The following is a 24266-nucleotide window of genomic DNA, read 5'->3' as shown; positions in this document are numbered from 1 at the left end:
TAGATGTTTTGTCATTTTTGATAAGATAGGAACAAGAGATCGAGTGAACTATGTACCTTTAACTTTTATTTGGAATAAATAAACGCTGTTCTGACAAATATTTCACAATAAGAATTTCACTATCAGTATTTACTTGATTTATAGGGATAACTTTATTTGATATATGCCAAATTACTCAGATAACAAGGCTTTGTCCTCATCGATTTTTCTTGGAAATTTTGTGTGGGGATAGGTTAAATAAACAATCATTTAATTTCAGTGCACATGCACGATGAAGAAAATTTAAAATTTTGTATATTTCTATATATTCAGAAATAAAGAATTTTAAAAGCATTTCAGTGCGTATAAGAATCTTTGAATTACACATTACATTCACCGGTATACATGTATTAGGGTTTAACTGTATATTTAACCTGTTGCATACATCTTCGTCCATTGAATGAGCTTTTGTGTGACCTAAATGATATAGCAAAACGAAAGTATCAAATTACTCCTGATTACAAAACAAGTATAAACATCATGTACGTAATGTAAAACTTATACGATACCAATTTTGATGCACCAGATGCGCATTTCGACAAATAATGTCTTCAGTGATGCTCAAGTCGAAAGTTTCGAAATTTGAAATATCAATAAACTTGTAGGAGGTAAAAGGAAAGCTAGAGTGCCAAAAAACATGAAGCAAAATTCGTTCAAGGATCAGAGCTTTGCATGAGGGAGATATCATCCTTAATTTTGAAATGAATTTCTAAATTGTATCCCAGGAATAAAATATACATCCGTATTTTCAAGCTAATCACGAAGTACTTAGCTACTGGGCTGTAGAGATCATCGAGGACTAACAGTCCACCAGCAGAGGCCTCGACCCAGGGGTCATTATGTAAAACTTATACGGTACCAATGTTGATGCACCAGAGGCGCATTTCGACAAATATTGTCTCTTCAGTGATGCTCAAGCCGAAATTTTGGAAATTCGAAATGGCTATAAACTTGTAAGAGCTAAAATAAAAACTAAAGTACCAAAAAAACTGGAGTCAAATTCGTCCAAGGATCAGAGCTATGCATGAGGGAGCTATAATCCTTAATTTTGAAATGAATTTCTAAATTTTATCCCAGCAATCATACAAGCCATCCGAATTTAAAGTACCCTTTTTCATAGATAATGAAGGAATCACTGGACAAGGACTCTGGGTACTGCGTTTCTATACGGATGCAATGACAATGCATACAATGTAGGATATTTGACTAGTCTACAAGGAAATAGCGTGAATGTGATGGTACTTTGTCCAAATACACAAAGACATCGTTTATCTAAAGGACAATGTTTTCATGATATCATGCTTGATTCAATTTTACCTTATCATACAATCAATCATTGGCGCAAATGCTGACGTGTTTCATTCCGATTGTTAAACCGTTTTAGCACACTGATTTTGACAGCGGATAGCTCCATTTACCTGTTCATAATATAGGCTCACGGCGGGCGTGACCGGTCGACAGGGTATGCTTACTCCTGCTATACACCTGATCCCACCTCTGGTATCTCCAGGGTTCCGTGTTTGCCCAACTATCTATTTTCTATTGTTTCTAGGAGTTATGAAATTGGTTACTGTTCGTTATCTTCACTTTTCATTAAGAGACAATTAGACAATCCGGTCCACATTATATTCGCACAGACCTTTGAAAGATTTTCATTTGTTATTTGAAGAAGCCAAAGCTAGTCCATACTCTTATTTTTCAAGACCAGAATGTAGACTGAAACCTATGATTATGGATGTTGTCCATCACAAGCTCTTTAGCCACAGCGGGTTATGAATATTACTTCCGATTCATGCCGCCAGTTCCTTAAACTAAAATGTAGTAACAAATGGATAGGTGCATTCACCATGGCCAACATTCTTCGTCATAAAAAGTTCAGTCTTGTATTCCAACATATTTCAAATTCGAGTCTAGGCCCTGCGAATGTATTTCTACTAGTGCATCCAAACTTTTTCATTACAAACTTTGCAGTGCCTATATATAGACCATCGTATACTTAATCCATTTACGTAGTATTGTTCTTCGTCCTCTTTAAACCAGTTGGTTTGGTCATTGTTGGTGACGTTGATATAGTTGACAATGAGGACCTGAAATCATTTATTTTAAGAGTTCCTAAATTCAGAGAACCTTTGGTGTTTCAAATGACGACAGAACTTAATCTCTATTATGAATTATGTCAAAGATTATCCTATACGATGAGCTAAACATGAAAAAGAACTTGATATCTCATCAAAATGGATTAAAAGTCTAAAAGGAATATAAAAATCCCATGATAGACACATCAAAGCAAAAGTATGTACCATCAATCTGTCTGTGTTTAGTAGATCAGACGTGATCAATGATAGGTCACACGAGGAATATGTTATGGTTCTAACTGAGAAAGCCTGTAACAACATTGTCTTTGTAAGGCTCATTATCTCAACTGTATTTTCCTCGACTTTGGCATTAATTCCATATTTGGTCATCGTACTTATACTTCATCTCCCTTTCAAAATATAATATTCTTTAAAATTATGCTTCCGTTCAGACACATTTGTTCCCCTAGGCAATGGGCTGTATGAATATGAGTTACCATGCCTATACTGGATTCCTAAACTTCAACAAAAGCCACATTGCTGGATCGAATAAATGTTCTACCAATCCTCTATGCAAGGTGAAGATAACGAACAGTGATCAATCTCATAACTCCTACAAGCAATACAAAATAGATAGTTGGACAAACACGGACCCCTGCACACACCAGAGGTGGGATCAGGTGCCTAAGAGGAGTAAGCATCCCCTGTTGACCGGTCACACCCGCCGTGAGCCCCATATTTTTCCTCCTCACGAAAATATCAACAGCCGTGAAGAAGAAACTTCAAAACGTATTGCCCACAACATATACCACAAAGGGTGTAAATCAAATGTGGATTCTACAAATTCTAAAGAACTTTTAGTAAATTTGAATTCACAACACTTCTTAAATCAACGTCAAAATGTAGGACTTTTCAACACTTTCCACGACCCTTTCTCACAAAAACTCAAAGTGTAAACTTTTTGATATCATAGACAGTTTCTTCGTTAACAAAAATGGAAAACGCAAATATTCATATCTGATGATTAGTTATCTAAAATTACTTTGTTAAACACCACTCTGATTCCACTCAAAATATTCTGAAGTTAAAGTAAGATATATGCTGAAGTTCCTCATTGGCAATGTCTTCGTAGTATTTGGTGATCATGTTTTCCAATAGTGTGTTGAATTTCTCATGGGCATGAATTCTGCTCCTTTCTCAGCTTTATATATTCGTCTGAAGAAGACTCTATTCAAAAGCTTCTACATGAGAAGAACAAATCTTTTGCTCTAGCCTTCAACTCGACATTTAGATATATCTACGATTTATCTATTAACAACAATAATTTTCAGTCATATGTTTATTTGATATATCCCTGTGAACTCGAAATAAAGGACACCACACAGTGTCCATTTCCGCTTCATGCTTAGGTATTTTATTGAAAATAGATATCAACGTTAAAGTAACAACTCCACTTTATGACAAACGGAATGATTTAAGCTCGTCCATCGTCAACTTTCCATATTTATGTAGCAATATTCCATTATCACCTGCATATGGTGTGTATATATATCAACTGAATCGGTACACAAGAGCTTGTTCTGCATAAGATCAGTTTTTAAATAGAGGCAGGCTACTGACAAACAAGTGAATAGTGCAGGGGTTCTCGTTTAAAGTCAGCATATCCCAAATTATTTGGTCGTTATAATGATCTAGGTTTCCAATACAATCTATAATTGGGTCAAATGCTGGCTGACGTGTTTCATACCGATTGTTATGTCGTTCTTGACACGCTGATTTTGAATACGGATAACTCCGTTTACCTGATCAAAATATAGAGTTCATAGCTGGTATGGCCGGTCAATAGGGGATATTTCTTGTAGGCACCTGCTCACTCCTTTGCTATATCCAGGGGTTAATAATTGCCTAACTCTTTATTTTGTATTGCTTATAAAAGTTATGATGTTGATCACTGTTTGTGATCTTCACCTATCAGTAGACTTTCTCGATTCAAAAACTACATGCTTTCCTGTATCGAATCAATTGAGAGACATAAACACCAAATGCAGGTGAAAATGGAATATTGCTATATAAATCTGGAAATTTGACGATGAAAAAGCTGAATTTACACTGTTTGTCATGAAGTGAAGTGGTTACTTTGTTTAATAACTTTCAGAATGCAAAGCAGATGTGGAAGACACTAAGGCGTATTTTTGTTCGAGTTCACTTGGATATATTGAATCAACACATACATAAATCTAAGCATTGTTAATGGATAAAAAGTCCTTGACGACTAAAATATACAGTACACGACACGAGTTTTATACACCCCACCGTGGAAAGACCACGGTGGAAAATCCACGGAGATGCACCGTGTCCTCCGTGTTCCACGGTGTGTGTTATTGGCGAATACACACAGCTGCTAAGAGCTTTGTTCTGGCCACGGGCGCCTTGCGGGAGATGTGAAAATGTGCCGCAGGCCAAATAATAATGATAAGGGTGAATTTTTAAGAAAAGGAAAAATGTCAATATTTTCCCTCTTGATACTTATATTGTTTTTCAGCGTTTTGAGCCAATTCCAACGATACCAAACACTATATATTATGTTTTTGAGAAAACCTGGTTTTGATTTTTTTTCTTTTAGTCTTCTTTCTTCATTAAAATATTTTGAATGCGAATTAGTATGTTCAGTAAATGAAAAGCATACATGTACAACATGTAATAAGGATATTTAATAATTACCGATGTACTATCTCTCTCTCTCTCTCTCTCTCTCACACAAATGCGCAGTTTAACATAATTACTTCCATCATATTGTTGTTAATATGCATCTTGACAAATATAACTTGATCCAATATAGAAATTAGAACATTGTCGATTAACAAATTGGAATTAATTTCTTACATAATTAATAGAAGCAAAATAAAAACCATCGAATGATTTATTTTTAAAATCCCGAGTTAATTACATTTGACGGAGACTTATGTTCAATGTACTTTGATAGAAATTTTCATTAAAAAAAATGTTCATCGGGAGTGTCTGGATAATGCAATGATTTTTGTATAATAAGTATATACCATGCAAATTCCTAGGGTCTTTGTCACAGAATAACTAAATTACGGTTAGCTAGTTTGGGTTTTGACTTCTTATGAAAAGTGTGACATATATTGGGTCGGCGAGATATCAGATCTCGTATAAGGTCACGGGTATCTTGCGTCGACCCAATATACATGTATTTCACACTTTCCGCAAGAAGCCAAGCTCAAATACACGGACTAGCTGACCCCCATTGTTCTACTGAGGCGAAAACCCCTTCGAATTTGCATGGAATGTACAAGTTATACACAGGTCATTGTTATAGTCATACATCATAGTACCGCTAGCGCGACAATCATTTATTTTTATTTTGAATAAGTTATTGAATGACGAAGTATGACCAAACTGCAGATTGAACTTTATAGAGCCCCGTGCTAACATTACTTATATTTTTCAATGTATTAGAAGGGGTATGTTGCCGGTTAAGTTGTGTAAAATTCTTGACAAGCAATAAGATAACAACAAAAATGGTGCTTATATTGTCCGATTACGAAAACTTTAAATTGTGTACGGGGGGGGGGGGTAGTAGTAGTCTGAAACTCTCAATTCCCCCTTCCGAATTCAATTTCGTGCAGTGGGTAGGTCGCTACGAATGTAGGACGGAAAGTCACAGGACAAAAAGTTACAAGGCTAAATCCTTAACTTTCAAGTTTTCAAATCACACCCTCTCCGATTCTACATGTTTGTAATTCTCGGTGTCAAATGCAACTAGTTCATGAAAAAGACTAATACCAATAAAAACAGAAATGACTTAACGATTATTTGCTTTTATTCATATGATTATTTGCTTTTATTCATATACGTTATCGATTATCAAAATCTTTAATTGCTATATGAAATCCGTTTAAAATTTAGATGCATTAGATAATGAAAGCAACAGAGAGAGAGAGAGAGAGAGAGAGAGAGAGCGTGCATTGGTAATCATTGGTTATGATATTCATGAATGTATGCAGATACGGGAAGTTTAATACGTTCAGTATAAATCTTGAAAGTACAATTTCTTTCTGATTAATTATCCATCCACTTTCATTCTGATATTTTTTTTTTTTTTTTACATGTTAAAGTTTTCGGCTGGTCCGGGTTAGGACTAATGAATGAGTACTAATGAATGAGTCCCCCCCCCCCCTTCTAAAACGATGTTACGTGCTTAGCTGTCTATCTCCCTCTCAGTCAAAAATAAAATAAATACATGCTATATATACTACAACATCATTGGATTTACTATATAATTCTTCGATTTCACCTTCATAATACATGTTAATGCAAGCGGACTATCTAGGCATTTTTTCCCCATCTTCGCTAGCCAAGATTATTCGTCCACGACGGAGATGAGATGAATTTTACCCCCGTATGATGGTATCACTGACCATAACCTAGTACGTTTGTTTTACAACTTTCATTCTGAAGACGCACAAGTTTGTGAGTCACTGAATAAACGAGAAAACGTTTCCATTTTAATTTCAATCGTTGTCGACTCTATACTTAGTGATATTTCAAGACTACATGTACTCAATTCAATTTATTGGATCTCATCACCATTATGCAATGGTATACAAAAATATAAAGACAAAAAGTTGTTATATATACATTTAGTAAATAATACATGCGTGTAATGAGGAATTTATTAAGTTAGAAAAAAAACCACATGTTATTATTAATGTGAAGTATGGGCATTCTAGGTAGTGGAGCACATTTTATTTTATTATTTTCTTAAGGAAATTACGGAGTTTTCTAAAGGTTTGTTTAAAAAATTAAGATATTTTTAATTTTTATTTGTTTAGGTGATAAAAATGTGATTCTTTGCTCGCATTGCATCACAGTTGAGTACATAATGAAATTCATCTCCAATGTAAACATGTATATAGCAGACCTTAATCAACTATTCCAAATTACAATGAAAACCTTACGTTAAAAATAAACCACTGCTTATGGTACACATTTCTTTGAGTTGCTATTTATCAAATTGAAATTATTAGCATGTGATTGTCGTTGTTCATGAACCTTCTTTTATTTGGTGAAATTGTGCTGCACGTGCCGTGAAACAATGTACCGACGAGTGGTGGGAATACCACAGGGGTTTATATACAGGATGTCGAGAATTTGGGCGTCATAAAAAGGTGTGAACGCCTGCAAGGAAGTCTACATACGGATGTGTACCCAAAACACCAACGTATCATTAAACAACAATTCCAGGAATTGAATGATTTATAGCTAATTTCTAAATAATTAATGGGAGGGGGGGTGGCATGCATGCTGGCCAAGCGAAAAAGGTTTTTTTGGGTGAATCATTTCGGAAATTATTTTTTTGTTTTATCACAAGGAGGTACACAATGGCATCGACGGAGGTACAGGTGACATTCACGGAGATCCTTCGTGGACTTCAATGTCTAGCTCGCGCGGAAGAAATGGAACTTCGAAGTTGCCGACAATGGTCCACCGTGTTTGGGGCAAATTTGTTCTACCGCATTGTGTGGAACACGCATAAAAACTCGTGTCGTGTACTGTAGAGTTGAAAACCTTACCAAGACATTTTTCCTTTTCATATAGCTTGAAAATACGGATGTACATGTATATTAAATTGCTGTTATAAAATTTAGAAATTCATTTCAAAATTAAGGGTTTTTATCTCCCTCACGCATAGCTCTTATCCTTAGACGAATTTGACTCCACTTTTTTGGCACACTGTTTTTGCCTATAATAGCTCTAAAACGTCCTTGTTATTTCGGATTTCAAACATTTCGGTTGAGCATCACTGAAGAAACATAATTTGTCGAAATGCGCATCTGGTGCATCAAAATTGGTACCGTATAAGTTTTACATCTGTTTCAATCTAATTTGAATACTATTTCTATTCAACGTTAAAATTCGTGACCGGTGATTTTAAGAAACTTTCTAATAAGGAACATTACGGATCAGCATATTGCACTACAGTATTCTGTTTTCAAGACTGATATGTATTGTCGTTTTATCAGTGTTTGATAATAAACGAACAAGGAGTCAAGTGGACAATGTACCTTTAAGTTCTACCTGGAATAAATAAACGTTACGATGTCAAATACCACAGCATGAGAATTCCATTATCAGTGTTTGTTTGACTTTTAGGGATTACTTTCTTTGATGTATGCCAAATTGAAATGTTTGTGTGGGGATAGGTAAAATTAAGATTCTGTCAACTGAAAATGTAGATTGATTGCGTTTTCTAATTGTTCAGGAAAGAAGTTTTAAAAGGAGTTCACTGATAGCAAAGTATTTAAACTGCGCATCTCATTCACCCCATTCAGTGGTATATATGTGGAGGGTTTAACCATAGATATTATCTAATTATTTTTCTCTACCTCTTTACTCAAGGACACGTCTGCTGACTGAGTTTATATATGGTCTTTGTTGATGTAGTTATGTGAAATTTTCTAAATTACTTCTGATTAGAAAATTAGCATAAGCGCAATGTAAGTTATCTATTTTATTCTGACGACAAAAACTCATCATTTGCCAGGTTTCTAGCTATCATCTTTTTTGGCATGTCTGTTAGAATTTGTTGTGCGTCGTTGGTGCGTTATTGTGTTTGGTTCGTAGATGATGTACAAAGACTCTTTTGCTCCACTGCAATTGCTATGACCTCAACAATATCAACTGTTTATTACAGGGGATGTTTACTCTTTCTAGGTACCTGATCCCACCTATGGTGTATCCAGGGATCCATTGTTGCACTACTGTTGGTTTCGAATTCTTTATAAGATTGTTAATTTCATTTATCTTCATGTATTAGCTTACAAGTACAATAAATTACAAATCAATAAGTCTATTCACTTTTTTAAGATTTATTCTAAACGAATAATATTTTGAGTTCTTATTGTGCGACTAAATTGCATCTTCCGTGGCTGTCGTAAAACCAACGTCAGGTGATTACACATTACTATCGTGGGATGAGTCGCATGCGTCAATTTAGATCAGCATGGCCCTCGGTTGGGGACAAAGAAGACAAACTAAATTTTCTGATCAAAAGAACAAAGATATTGTGAAATAGGGGAGTCCGTCTCTGACCGTAAATTAATTCACCACGAATGATTGAACATGTGCCCCCTTACTCAGTAATGGGGATTCTAAGGGCACACATTGTGTTCTTTTTTTAGCTGATCTATATTTGTATTTTTAAGGCAGAATTTATTCAAAACGTTCTAAAAGAGAAGAAAAATAGCTTGCTATAACCTTTAAGCCGACGTCAGTGACGTTTCATCAGTCGCAGTGGATGAGTTGCAGAACGTTTGTTTCGTAACCTGGAAGGCATATCTTTTTGCAATGACCGCGTCAACCTTAAACCCTAAACTTGGGATATGTCTGCTCCTTCAACAGGCGTAGACACGATAAAAAAAACCTCACTGCCACAGCCCTACAACTGACATATCATTATGAGTGAAAATTATCGAGAGACGTCAAACAAAAACAAGTAAAGGAAGAACTCTGTTAACAACTCTCACTGGTAATTATATGTAGATTCGAATCGTCCCATTCCACTCGAAGTAAAGGACACCATATAGTCATCCATATATATTTCATATATTTTATATTTGGTTACTTTATTGAACAGAGACGTTGACGACAATCTAACCAATTGGCTTTAAGGCACGTGAGACGACCTCAAGTTCTCTATCATCATATGAGACGACCTCAACTTCTCTATCGTCGTGTGAGACGACCTCAACTTCTCTATCGTCATGTGAGACGACCTCAACTTCTCTATCGTCATGTGAGACGACCTCAACTTCTCTATCATCATGTGAGACGACCTCAACTTCTCCATCGTCATGTGAGACGACCTCAACTTCTCTATCGTCATATGGCATGTTTTAGTGTCACCGGAATATACTGATTATGTCGCTCAACTGACTCAATACAGATCATGTTCAGCGTAATATCAATTCTTTAAATCGAGACAGACTATCAACAAATGAAAGGTGAAGATAACGAATAGTGACCAATTTAATAACTCCTATAAGCAATACAAAATAGAGAGTTAGGCTAACACGGACCCCCTGGATATACCAGGTGCCTAGGGGGACTAGTAGCGGCTAAGTGTAGCATTTGACAAATTCTATGGTCTTTATAATGATCAAATTTGTTAATACACCCATCATTGGGTTAACTGCTATCTGACTATCATACCAAACATTAGGCCATTCTTTACCTACTAATTTTGGGTACGGATACATCTATTTACCCGAACAAGATATAAGGTATTTCAAGGGGTCCGTATTTGCCCCACTCTCAATTTTGTCTTGTTTATGGTATTTATGAGATTGAAAACTGTTCGTCATATTCACCTTTTCTATTTGGGAAACCCTTCAAAATTCAAAATTATAGCATCACTTACACGCAATCATTAGATACAAAATATTATTGATATGCATTGAATACCTTATCAGATAATTATCAATGAAGAAGTGGTAATTTGATATGATAATTTAGAAATTGAAATTAAACACATACTCGATTGAACCAAGTAAAGATGCGAGTATAGATTCTCTATAATACTTATTTTAGCGTATTTGAAGTTTGGCGCAATTGGCGTAACCACGATTTACATTGTACCGCTTATTTTGTGTATAATGATAGAGAAATAGAGATTATCATATATTAAGGTAATCATAAATCAATCCTTAAAGTGCTGAAATGTGAATCTAGCTGAAGTAAATACACGTGCTCTGTACGACAAGTAGCAATTTTAAACGCTGTAACGTACATCTTCTATCGACCAATTCAAAACAACGAGTGTGCAAGTAGCTAGATACACTATCATCAACAATTATTAACTTCATTTTCTGTAAGCTGTGTTTTTATATTACATTTTATAGAAATAAATCTTTAAACATTATATGGGAGGATTGTCATATGCAAAAGTTGATAAATTTGTTTGACAAACTGGGTATTTCTGGAAGCAATTCCCGCAACCCCGAGTCCGATCTACATCTATCCTCAGCCAGATCGAGACCCTGGTATGATACATGTATATGAGAACGGGATACTCCATCGTGATGTTATCGAAGTATTCAATTATTTGTTTAAAGTAACGAAACTAGTCTAGAATAATTCATACGTGATTTATTTCTAAACTTCAGAACAAATTCAAGTTGATTATTCCCCAAATGTTATTCAAAAGCAATTGTAAGGTGAAGATAACGAACAGTGATCAATCTCATAACTCCTACAAGCAATACAAAATAGATAGTTGGGCAAACACGGACCCCTGGACACATTGTGTAGTCCAACGCTGTGTAGATAAACAAGTGATATAACAAAGTGACAAATCTCAAAATTCCTATACGATTTAAGAGTGGGGTAAACACGGATCCCTGGACACACAAGACGTGGAATCAAGTGCCTAGCAGGAGTGTCATCTCCTGTCGACGGGACACACCCGCGGTGACCCTTCTTTCTCAGTCGTGTTAACGGAGAAAACCGTAGTCAAAATATGTGTGTGCAGAACTGCTAAACAGACAGCAATGGACCCAGTGACAGCTTGTGTTTGCAAATTAGATCATTATAACGACCATAGAAATTCTCAAATACTGATTTTAAACGAGGCTGATGTACCATTAACTTAATTGCCAGTAGTCTGCCTCGATCTAAAATCTTATCATACACTGAACAAGCCCTTGGGTATCGAATCAGTTGAGAGATCTATATAAAACCCATATGCAGATGATAATGGAATATTGCTACATCAGAATAGAGAAGCTGGTCCTATCGTTTGACATGGTGTTGTTAGTTTGCCGTTGATGTCCATGCCATGGCATGATCCGCCGAAATCAATTGTGAACAGTCTGTTTAGTAATTAGTCATAGTAGTTCTTGGTAGGTGGATATGTATGAACAATTTCTGGCCTGAAGTGCCTTTGTGAGAAATATCAATGATAGCACTCAAACTTGGCTTAACGATTTTTTGCTTTGAAAGGTAAAAACTATGTTACGATAATTTTATCACTTTGGCTACTATTCTCTGATGTATGTGTTACCATTAGAGAGCTTGTTGTGATCTATACATCAACATGAACGCAGTGGCGGTTCCATAGAAGGGATGTAGAGGTTGTAACCCTACCCCGTTTGGTTGAACACTGTAAAAAGAATATACGCGTATCTAATTCCCATTTTCCCCTCTTCAAACTATGAGTTTGGGGTGGATATATTGAACCTATCTCCTATGGATTGGATATCGCGGAACTATCTTTATAATTATAATGATGTATACAGTCCAGCAACACACCTATAATGAACTCACACATGTCCTTTGTAAATGCACTAAGACATACAGTAGTTAATGAGTATTATGTCTTTTAAACCCCAGTTGTCATGTTACATACCCAACAATCTATCACGGATTTCAATAAGCCCTAAAAGCCTTGAATTGTCAGTATCACTTTCTATTGAAAACTGGAACATTTTAATAACACAAGTGTGATTTATTTTGGAGGGAATCAATATAGACAGAGAATCATTTATTAGCTGCTTGATATTTTAATCTTAAAATTTGTATGAGAATTTAGCCAATGTATTAATTTTACAAAATACTACTAATTCCAAAGTCACTCAAATACATATAAAACACATAACAGTGTATAGCAGAACTCAAGAGAAGACTATCTATAAAGTGTTACTCTTTGGTCTCGGGTTATCTTCAATTTTTGTAATAGTAGATAAGCGTGTGATTTATGCACAAAAAACGTCAACGTTTTCTTTTCGACACATCACATCAAATTGTGTGCAAAAATAACTATACGCAGATGATTTTAGCGATTCAAGATAGGTTTCTTGCATTTTGGTAATTTGATCTGGAGAAGAACTATTGGTAAATCTGAATTTCTCGTCTGTTGTCTTTGTTGTAAACATTCCTAAAAAGAGATGGTCTAAACTATACATACACCTCAAATAGGAGTACAAATCATACCTTGTTAATATCCAATCAAATAAAGATAGCATCATCTACATTTTGTACGAAGTCTTCATTACAAGAAGTATGTACATGTTTCATTACCAACATACATTTACCTGTACAATTAGGCATTGGTCCACGTGGTACCCATTTTCCACTTGCTCCACAGACATACCACTGACTATGACTGAATCTCACGTCCAGGCTGTACCTCGGTCCACAGAAGACCAAACACAACTCGCCGTAATCTTTCTTCCATCCATTACAAACTTTGGCTCCATTTCCAGGTATATTAAGATCTCCGCAAGGATGAGCTAATTCAAAGGTCATTTTATTTTATTAGTGAAATGAACTTCGTTCTTTAGATATTTCTGATGTATAGAAATAAATTGATTTTGAACTTACGTCGGACTTTTAAATCGAATACACAATTTGTTCTCAAACCGTTAGAAGGTTTTAGTGCTTCATATTGAACTATGAAATCCCCCCATGGAAACTTCCAACTATTTTGAGGATAATTCGTTGATACCATAACATGTTTCCCAACTGGATCATGAAATGTGGGTTCTGTCCAGTTAATGAAGGTTATCGGTTCTGCAGAGTACACTGTCATGTTTTCATGGCAACCGCTCATCACTGGAGGTTGAATATCTATTTCATACATATTTAAGTATTACTGAAAACGAGTTATCTCTTCTAAACATACTTTACAATGAATTTACGTTAACAATTAAGATTCTTTTGTAAACAAAATTCAGTTTTTCAAATTTAAAAAAAAAAACCTGTTTCGCAGTTCATCCCAGTAAAACTTTTTGTGCAGAGACAGGTGTATCGATCCAGACCGTTAATACACGTCCCATTGTTTTGGCATGGATTACTGGCACAGGAATTAACAACTGGATAGTAACAAATGACATTCTTTATCATATTTTCAATATTATATGGTGTTTAACAGGTAAAAATACAACTTCATCTCTGCATATGATATATTTCTTTAAAACAACATGTTATTGATTGACTTAACAATTAAATAATCTCTTTAGATAAATGCATCTATGGTCGACTCACAAGCACATCTAGGCTTCCGTCCGCTCCACACACTATTAGCTTGACATTTTCTGGTTCTAGTCCCACTGGTTAAGTTATAGTACTGGTTGCAATGATAAACAACAATACTGTCATATGTATATACAGATCCTGTGACATGACCATTTCTGATAGAACCCGGATTTCCACATGCTACTTCTATAGAAAAATATATATATATAAAAAACACGTAGCATACTATATCAAAGTCATAACCGTACAGAACAGTTGGTCCCACCTCTACTGATTTTTCACTGTACAAGGTACACGATATAACTTGTTAAATCCCTGAAAATCATCTTAGAATGAGTGATTTCTTTGAAAGAAAGTGTGTCAGGTTGATGCTGATACACACCTGAGCAAACTATTTGGAACACAAAGAAAGTTCTTATTTTGTGGAATCATGAAAATACAAGATAACTGGTCCCTGTATATATCGAACAACAATCAATAAGAACCGGATTAAGGTAGCATGTCCGGAGGATCCCGGGTTTAAATATTGCAGTGATTTATGTTTTATTCTGGTTTTTATTGCTCTATTGGTATTGTAGCTACAATATATCATTGAGGGATGAAGCAGAGTTCCAGTTTCCCTAGAACAAGCCTACTCGCCAAAGGAAATACCGTAGGTTTGCTATAGGGAAACTGAAATCTTGCGAAATTTCTCAATGACATATTTGAACTGTAACCATTGTAAATTCCGCCATTATACGGAAAAAAATCGTTTTACTAGTAAGTCACTACGGATTCGTCTCGACCCAATAATTCTTATGTCACTCTGTCAGAAAATATTGGTAAGTTGTAACATTTAAAGTGTGATCAAATGACTCCATACAAATGAAAAGTGAAGATAACGAACAATTATCAATCTCATGACTCCTAAAATCATTACAAAATAGATAGTTGGACAAACACGGATCCCTGGACACACCAGAGATGAGATCAGGTGCCTAGGAGGAGTAAGCATCCCGCCGTGAGCCCTATATCCTGATCAGGTAAACGGAGTCATCGGTAGTCAAAATCAGTGTTCCCAGAACGGACTAACAATCAGTATGAAACACGTCAGACAGCATTTGACCCGATGATACGTTGTATTGACGAACTAGATCGTTATAACGACCATAGAATTCGCAAAATGGTTACTTCAACCGAGACTGTTGAAACTCCTGTACCATCAACTTGTTTGTCAGTAGCTTGCCTTGATTTAAAAACTGACTGTACGCAGAACAAGCTGCCATATCATAACTAAAATCTTTATTACTGTAGAACAAATACATGTAGCTAATTAGAATCAAGTTTGTCCAACATTTAACTTGAATGTCCATCTTTATATCATCCATACAAGTTCCATTGCTGTAGAATATGCATGTATAGTGAGATGTACTAGGAAGCAACCCCGTCCTACACTCATGCTTAACGTATATTAGTAGGTAAGTCGCAGTTTCTATGGCAAATTTGATGTAATACCTAATACGTATATTGCCTTTGTATGTTTTGTGATTTATGGACATGCATGTTTCCAAAGCATTAAAGTTATTCACTCTTCCTCAGTTGCTATATTAGAAGCAAGATTGATTTTGGTATTCGTTGTACATGCAATCTTTGTCATTGTATTGCATTCGATTTGGATCAAAGATGTACAGTATAATTTGTCCAAACCGGCCTCTGAGTACTCCGGCGCTCTGTCAATTCCGGCCACAAAATATAGTCCCTAACATTTCTTTAACAAATCCTTTATTAATAATTCCCTGTACTCCGGATACTGCGTATTTTGTATATCGGCCGGCGTACACAGTCCCAACTGCTATTAATTAACTTTAATTATCCTGTGTAAACCGGCCCCTCGATGATACACCACCCTAATTGTTGCGGTCAATTGTATTCGGTGCACACAAGGTCCCAACTGCTCGTAATTAGCTCTAATTATCGCATTTAAACCAGCCACCCCACGATGACCAACCTGTCGGTATTCGGTCGATCACACGCGGTGTACACAAAGGGTGTCTCAAGGGAAGCCACAGGTAAGTAAAAGAGTGCAACTGGCGATGAGTCGCGATCAGTTTAAAATAAAACCTTATGTTTAGGGGGTGCACTTTTCAATTATGACAGCACCACGCACGAGGTAATGGCGCCCTCCCCCTAACGACAGAGACGAGAACTGACATTAAAAGACAAAGTTCAATTAATCGATGAATTCGATACATTCTTGGAATGAAACAAAATCGGCAACAATCCCGTTATGTTTTCCAAAAGCAGGGTTTCCCCTCGTGGACTTCTCGGAGCTTTACGGCTGGTCAGACAGTGATGATATGCAGTTAGTTAGCACAACTCACCATGTCCGGTCGATCACTCGGCATTACATTAGTTTCCGTTTCACAAGTTGAGACAGTTGAAAGCGATACATGGGAAAGACAAATTTTAAACGAACACAACACAAACTTGACGAACGTACATAATGTAGCACTTGATAACGGCGATGATGTAGACGAAATCGACAATTTACCAACCGAAAATTGCGCGAATAATTCCCAGATTTTAAACTGTTTAATAAAAATTGAAACTTTTTCAAATGAGCACGACAATAAAACACTGACATTTATATTTTTACATTTTGAATTCTTTTGTGATAAATGTATATTAAAACGTTAGCAATCATTACACACGTATGCATAAATAGTGAATACAAGGGAAGCAACTCTCATTCTTGTCAACATTCTGCACTCCGGACTCTGTGCAAACCAACCAATTTCTTTGGAACCACACATAGCCGGTTTAGACAGATTATACTGTATATCCTATTCCGAAGAAGGAATTTCAGTGACACGCCTCGACGCTTCGTGCCCTTTCAATATTCATAAAACCCTGTTGTACATCTACAAGACATGTTCTATTTTTTCTACCTCAGGACATCCAATGCCAGGGAAGTGTGATAGATATGCGGACAGGGATAATACCACTAAAATGATATTTCTTAACTTTATAAAGGTAACAGAAAACTAAATATGGTCAAAAATACATACGGTAGTTGCAGCAACTTCCACGCCATCCTACTGAGCAACGACATCCACCATTTCTGTATGATCCATGGTAACAAATCCTATTACAAGAATAGTCCCAATCCTGTCCCATATCCTTGCTGGCACATTTTGTAAATTCGCTACATTCAGGTGTGTCATGTAGCCAAACCTTCCTACTTCTGTATCTGTGCCCCCCTCCACAAAGCGCAGAACACTGAGACCAACTTCCCCATGGCAACCAACGACAGCCGCATGAATCCCATGTTGGTGCACGGCCAGATTCAGTGAAACCCAATACATATAACATAAAAATTGCGAGAAGCATTGCAAAAGTCTCTGTCAACAAATGATCAGTAGTAAATTAAAATGTAGTGCATCAGTTTTAACTTTGACAAGAAAACGATGTGGTTTACCTTGCCTATATAGCGCGTTACACTGTGTCTTTTCCCCGGTTCTTATCAGAATTTCAAATAGCATATGTGATTCCAAATCAATAAAGTTCTTCCGATACGTATATGCATATTTAACTGTACATGGATACGTAGTAAGTTTTAAAAACCGCCATACTTAACTCGAACGCCAATGAAAACATCAGAATGAACTTGCTTTTCATAAAAGGAATTTCAATTCACTTTGACATTTGACAGCGAAACGCATACGTGTGAATACGTTTAGCATTTCAACTAATTATGTATGAATTGAAATTGAATATCAGCGACAAACGATTTCAGCTTCTCCATCGTCAACTTTCCATATTTATGCAGCAATATATATTATCACTTGCTTACATTAAACGAAACTGTCGAAACTCCTGTAACATCAGTGTCTGCATAGGTTTCTTTAAATAATTCGGAACATATGTAATAAAGCATGTCACCAGTACACAGTGAAAAATTGAAGTCCATTCAATGCAAGAACCGTGCGGTTAAAGCTAGTTGGTTTCCGGGATTCTAAATTCAACACTCTGTAAGATAATGTCATAATACCCTTATATTTTATTATTCTATCATGGTTTACACAGTAGAACAATGCTATTTATTCCCTGTCTGTCTCTTAATGTTAAGGCAATGTGCTCCCCTTTACTTGATGATCGTACAATTGTAAGGATCATACGATGTAAAAGTTTCATCACCTTCATCCTAGATATATAAGTGACATATGAAAGGTGAAGATAACGAACAGTGATCAATCCCATAACTCCTATAGACAATACAAAATAGAGAGGTGGGCAAACACCGACCCCTGGACATACCAGAGGTGGCATCAGTTACTTAGGATAATTAAGCTTTCCTATCGACCGGTCACCTCCACCGTCAGCTTCATATCTTGATCAGGTAAATTGAGTAATCCGTAGTTAACATCAGTGTGCAAAGAACGGCTTAACAATCGTTATGAAATACGTCAGACGGCGTTTCAAACAAAAAATAGGTTCTATTGGCAAACTAGATTATTATAACGACCATAAAAATTGCGAAATGCTGATTTTAAACCAGACTGTTAAAAACCCTGTACCATCAACTTGTTTGTCAGTAACCTGCCTCGATTTAAAAACTGATCCTACGCAGAACAAGCTTTTGCTTATCAAATCAGTTGAGAGATATAAACACCATATGCAGGTGATAATGGAATATTGCTACATAACTATGGGAAGTTGACAATGGAAAAGCTGATATCATCCCGATTGTCATAAAGTTGAGTTGTTGGTTTGCCGTTAATATCTATTTTCAATAAAGTACATAAATATGAAGCAGAAATGGACGACCGTGTGGTGTTTTAAATTTCGAGTTCAAAGTTATATATCGAATCGACATATGAATGAAAATTAATGACATCAATTTGTCACCCTTGCGTATCGAATCGATTGAGAGACATAAACACTATATGCAAGTGATAATGCAATATTATAAGTATGGGAAGTTGAAGATGAAGAAGCTGAAATCATCCCGTTTTTCATAAAGTTGAGTTGTTAATTTGCCGCTAACATTTATCTTCAATACGATATCTAAGTTCGAAACAGATGTGGATGGCTCTGTGATATCTTTTATTTCGAGTTCACTGTGATATATCGAATGAACATGTTGTGTAGATCGGAATATACACAGATGCGAAGCAAAAATATGCTTAGCGTAAATGTATTTTGCTTGGTTACCATTTTTAAGACCTACAACATCATATAAAGTGTAAACATCACTGTATGACGTCATTAAAAAGAAACTTTTGGATGTACCGTACCACATTAATTTTACATATATATAAGAAAGGTTGACACCCTTCTGTAAAGTATTAACAGGAAGTTTCAAATAGAATAAGTAAAGATAAAGATCGACATGCTGAAATTGACGGATCGCCGAATCTTTTAGTGACGGGAGCATCAGCCAATCAGAGAGCTCCATTTACACGCGCTTTCTGAAGCTAAGGACGCACCGCCATTTTTCCCGACAACAAGCGAAAATTCGACATTTTATCGGATTGTTTACATTGGTTTATGACAACGCAATTATGGTGAAACGTTGCTGTTGGGGCACTTGTAACACTGATAGCAGATACCCAGATCGGCTTCAAGGAGAGATAGTGTTCATTCCTTTTCCAAAACCTGGAAGAAACTTGGAAAAAGCTAAGAGGTGGATACGCTTGTGTGGTCGTCCCCATTATATATTTTTAATGAAGATATACTCAAAGAAAGAGGGAAAGCGAAACATTTATACGTGTGTTCAAAGGTAATATGCTCACCGATACTTGTAACGCTCATTAAAATAGCATTAAACTCGTAAATAGAAAGTACAAAGGGGACATAGCTGCAGATCTGGTGCCCGTGCAGGTCGACTGATGACTCGTGTAAATACAAGTTTTTTGTCGTGCACAGTTACATGTAAAGTGCTCGGTAATATGAAATGCAAATGAATAGGTAGGTATATCAAAATATTAGTGATTATGTTATATAATCAAAACTCCTTTATGCAAACCCATGCAGTTAAATACGACCTGACGACTAAATATAGCATCGAAGGATTCAGGATTTTAACAGGGGGATCAAAAGTTTGGCAAAATAACCATTCTATTGGTATTCATTTTGTTTTTATTTTAAGCTTCTGTCATGTATAACCTTATTTTTTGTGAAACCATTTTAACATATTAGACAGTAGAATTTGATCACTAAAACTTAGTGAAAAATAAAATTATGAGGAAAATCTTGAATCAGTCCATTTAAGACTTAAAGTACTGTACATGTACTCAATCACTGTGACAGTAGATTCAGGTATTCTATAATCATGTAAAACGGATACTGAAACATGTCGACTGAGGATGCTTACTTCCCTATGCACCTGATCCCACCTCTGGTGTGTCCAGGGGTTCGTGTTTGCCCAACTATCTATTTTGTATTGCTTGTAGGAGTTATGAGATTGATCACTGTTCGTTATCTTCACCTTGCATTATTATAAAATTGGGTGTTTTAATTGTTACAATATTTAAAAGATAAATTGGATTTTTTTATGTGTTCCTTTTTAAAATTATCAGCATTTTGTCAATGGCCAGCCATCTGAGATGCATCCTGATCCAGTGTCTGCAGTCAGTTATGATGCATTGACACCAGCTCGAAAACCACCCACCAAAAGAGGGTCAAGTTCAGAAACGAGAACTACATCTAAGCAACAGATTTTGATGGACACTAGTACTGATATGTAAGTTGTAGTGCATGTACATACAACAGGGTGTCAATTTAAGCCACTTTGGGTCTAAAAAATATGGGATTATAAGGAAAACAATTTGCAGTTTATAGGGCAAATATAGGGATTTTACAGCAGATTTATAGGAATAAATAGGGTTTTTATTAAAGAATTTGTAACAAAGTTTATTGTTTCTGCATAGTATGTTTCTGGAGAAGAAATAATATTAAACATAAACAAAGACAAAATCCTTTCAGATGTGGACAGTTTTCCATCCAACAAAAAGTTCTTATACAATGATCATAGTTATTCTCTTCATACATGTAACAATCTAATTAAATATCAATCTAGAATCAGCTCTCTTTTTTTTTTCTTTTTTTTTTATCATTTTTGAAAATAGGACTGCCATTTCTTTCTTCTCTCTTTTTTTTGTGGATATATAGGGTTTTATAGGAATTTTTATAATGACTTGTAGGGTATATATAAGAACCTTTGAGTTTATAGGAATAAATAGGGACTTGACACCCTATGTTATAACTATATATATATATATATATATATATATATATATATATATATATATATATAGTATTGTATGATACATCTGCAAGATAAAGCATTTTGAAGTAAATATTCTCACATTTAAAAAAATGACAATGCATGTACAGTGTACTATATTTAAGCAAAACCTTTACCCAGTCTGACAAAATTTCATCTTTAAGAAAATATTTGTAAGAAAAATGTTTCTTTGTAATCCATATCAAAGAAATCAGCACAATGAAGCTGGCAGTGATGTGTTAAAGGCATCATCTGAAATTCAACATGTTTCAACGACTGCAACTACAAGTTCTCAAGCATCAGCAACAGAAAATGTTAACCCAATTATTCCTGGTAATTATGTTCTATGATTGAATATTAGTATCAAGGAGCAGTATTTGCAAATGACATGATATCTATGCACCAAAATAAAAAAAAATGTAAATACGCCACTGAAAGTGTAAAGAGAACTTTACTCAACTGAATTTGAATTATCTAGTACATTTATATACAAATTTAAGTGTATGACAGCAAACAGAATTTTATCTCCAAGATTCTCTAAATACATCTACCATACAAAGATATTAATGACCAGTAAACAAATCTTTCTGTCACACTGAGTCAGTGTTTATTGTGTTCTTGTTGTCATGAGGGGAGGGGGCATATTATGCCAGGTACAAATACATTCTTGTTTTCATAGTTGGTGTGGTAAATCAACATCATACATGTAGATCAGAATCACATTTGTGGATAAATGGCTTCAATTTTGGATATAAAACTTAGCTAGTTTTTGAACTAGCACATCCATTGTAGACTTGTTTGGATAAACTCTTTCTACATATACGTCTTGTGTGGTATATGTAATGAAGTCACAAAATGGAGCTCCGGTGACTAGAAGCTGTCCTTGGACTTGATACCAGTGGGAATGCTCATGTTGTAAGCTGAAAGTGTCGCCATTTCTTTGGAGGAAGAAATCATTTCTTGTTTCACATCCTTCACTGATGGTCTTGTCTCTGACAGAGTAAGGACATTTAATTTCAATCAAGTCACTTTTAGACTTATCACACACTATGGCATCAGGAGTAGCGCCTAGAAATGGTAGTTCTGTGTTTACAATCAAACCTATATCATGAAAATGGTGTCCCGTTTTCTTAATGTATATTTGCTTGGCAATGTGTTCATTCGCTTTACCATATGATGTAGCAGAAGATGTGAAATCATTCTTTTGAAATGTGTTCTTTAAAAATTTCTGGTTTACGTCTTTTTTTCTTCTTATGATTAGTCCGAAATTGGATGCCGTTATTCTCTTACTTCGTTCTGTATGCCATATTTGGTTCAGACTTTGAGATCTTGTTGATTTTTCCAAATTAATTGCATCACTCTGTGTCAAATTAAGCTCAGTCCATTCATGTGTAAGATTTTGAATGCATTCAAGGTCAACGCAGGTGTGAAGGGCTTTTGGGAACACAGTACTTCCACAGTTTTCTGCTGCACGGGGTTTTGTAATAGGTAAAATCAATGGTGCCTGAAATTATGCAATAATAAATACATTGTAATGATAGACATGACATATAATGTTGAGGGTTATGTTTAGGATCTCCAATGAGTTGATCGGATTTGACTTTCATGGAAAAAAGTGTGTTTTCTATCGGGATCCATGTTGAGTTGTATATAAATCATGTCTAATGAAAAACCATTCAAGATTCTTTTTATCATATATGTTTTACATTATTGTACTACCCATGAATACTACAAAAAGAAATAATATTAAATTTTCTAAATATATTGCAGGTTGTAATCCACTTGAAATACTGGCCATTATTGCTGACAATACTGCATTAACTGAAGAGAAGGAAAAACTGCTCCGAATTTATTTTGAGCTGCAACAACAAAATTCAGGACGATTTGGATATAAAAAACTGAAGGACACTGATTATCAGTATTATACCGGGTTTTCTAAAGACCGGTTCAATGTTTTATACTCATTTTTAGTACCAACAGAAGAATATCCTATTATATGGAGTAAAACTCTTAGAGGTGCAAAATCGTTGTCAACAAAGGATCAGCTCTTGCTTGTTTTGATAAAACTGAGACAAAACTTTGACTTTAGACATATTTCATATTTGTTTGATATACCTGTGCAAGACTGCAGTGCAATATTCACCCACTAGATTAATTTCATGTTTTTCAGACTAGGTAGTGTAGATATATGGCCTCATCGTGAAGTAATAATCGAAAACATGCCTGAAAATTATAAGAAAGATTTTCCAGAAACTTTCGTCATTATTGACTGTACGGAGTTAAAAGTACAAAAGCCCAGTTCTCTCAATCGACAGAGTCAATGTTATTCTGACTATAAGTCATGCACAACTTTGAAAGGACTTGTGGGCATAGATCCAAGGGACTCTGTAATATTTTCTTCCATGTTATTCTCTGGATCAGTATCTGATAAAGTTATTACAAAGGGGAGTGGCTTCGTTAAAGTATTGTCAAACCTTAAACAATGTGGGAAATTACAAAATGGTGATGGAGTTATGGTGGACAAAGGGTTTAATATTGAAAAGGAAATCGAAGCTATTGGTCTTCGACTAAACATTCCACCTTTTTGCGTCATGTGCAACACAGATGAAAGCTTCAGAGGTAACAGAAACTGTCAAAATAGCCAAACATCGTGTGCATGTTAAACGGGCTATTGCTCGTATAAAACAGTTTAAAATATTGTCAGGCAAAATTAGTCTTTCTTTTTTTAGTATTGTTGATCAGATATGGTTAACCTGTTCTGTATTGACCAATTTTATGCCATATATAATTCAAGATAAAGAAAACTGCTAAACTCCATTCAGTAAATG

General features: G+C 35.5%; 2 protein-coding genes and 1 long non-coding RNA gene across 4 annotated transcripts; 2 read left to right on the top strand and 1 right to left on the bottom strand.

Annotated features, from left to right (window-relative positions):
- The first annotated feature begins 6839 nt into the window (after positions 1–6839).
- On the top strand, positions 6840–8983 carry LOC130051155 (uncharacterized). The gene is made up of 2 exons (XR_008799528.1): positions 6840–6926; positions 8853–8983. It is a non-coding gene; the product is annotated as an uncharacterized LOC130051155 (long non-coding RNA).
- A 3702-nt stretch (positions 8984–12685) lies between these two features.
- On the bottom strand, positions 12686–17689 carry LOC125664322 (sushi, von Willebrand factor type A, EGF and pentraxin domain-containing protein 1-like). Its single transcript, XM_056152462.1, has 6 exons — positions 17219–17689; positions 14181–14357; positions 13895–14008; positions 13518–13763; positions 13229–13426; positions 12686–13071 (listed from the first exon to the last, which is right to left on the bottom strand). The coding sequence occupies exons 1-6, from the start codon at positions 17538–17540 to the stop codon at positions 12890–12892; spliced, it is 1239 nt and encodes a 412-aa protein (XP_056008437.1). The 5' UTR covers positions 17541–17689; the 3' UTR covers positions 12686–12889.
- A 1900-nt stretch (positions 17690–19589) lies between these two features.
- On the top strand, positions 19590–24137 carry LOC130051115 (uncharacterized). Of its 2 annotated transcripts, XM_056152472.1 has the most exons (4): positions 19590–19932; positions 20732–20895; positions 21647–21771; positions 23209–24137. In XM_056152472.1, the coding sequence occupies exons 2-4, from the start codon at positions 20759–20761 to the stop codon at positions 23586–23588; spliced, it is 642 nt and encodes a 213-aa protein (XP_056008447.1). In that variant the 5' UTR covers positions 19590–19932; positions 20732–20758; the 3' UTR covers positions 23589–24137. The 2 variants fall into 2 exon arrangements, with proteins under 2 accessions (XP_056008447.1, XP_056008452.1); XM_056152477.1 differs by lacking the exon at positions 19590–19932 and having other exon boundaries at positions 20529–20895.
- The last annotated feature ends 129 nt before the right edge of the window (positions 24138–24266 follow it).

The sequence above is a fragment of the Ostrea edulis genome, chromosome 1 (assembly GCF_947568905.1).
Source record: "Ostrea edulis chromosome 1, xbOstEdul1.1, whole genome shotgun sequence".
Classification (NCBI taxonomy): Eukaryota; Metazoa; Mollusca; class Bivalvia; order Ostreida; family Ostreidae; genus Ostrea; species Ostrea edulis.
The sequence above is the reverse complement of the archived record's forward strand: the minus strand, read 5'-3'. Positions and strand labels throughout refer to the sequence as shown.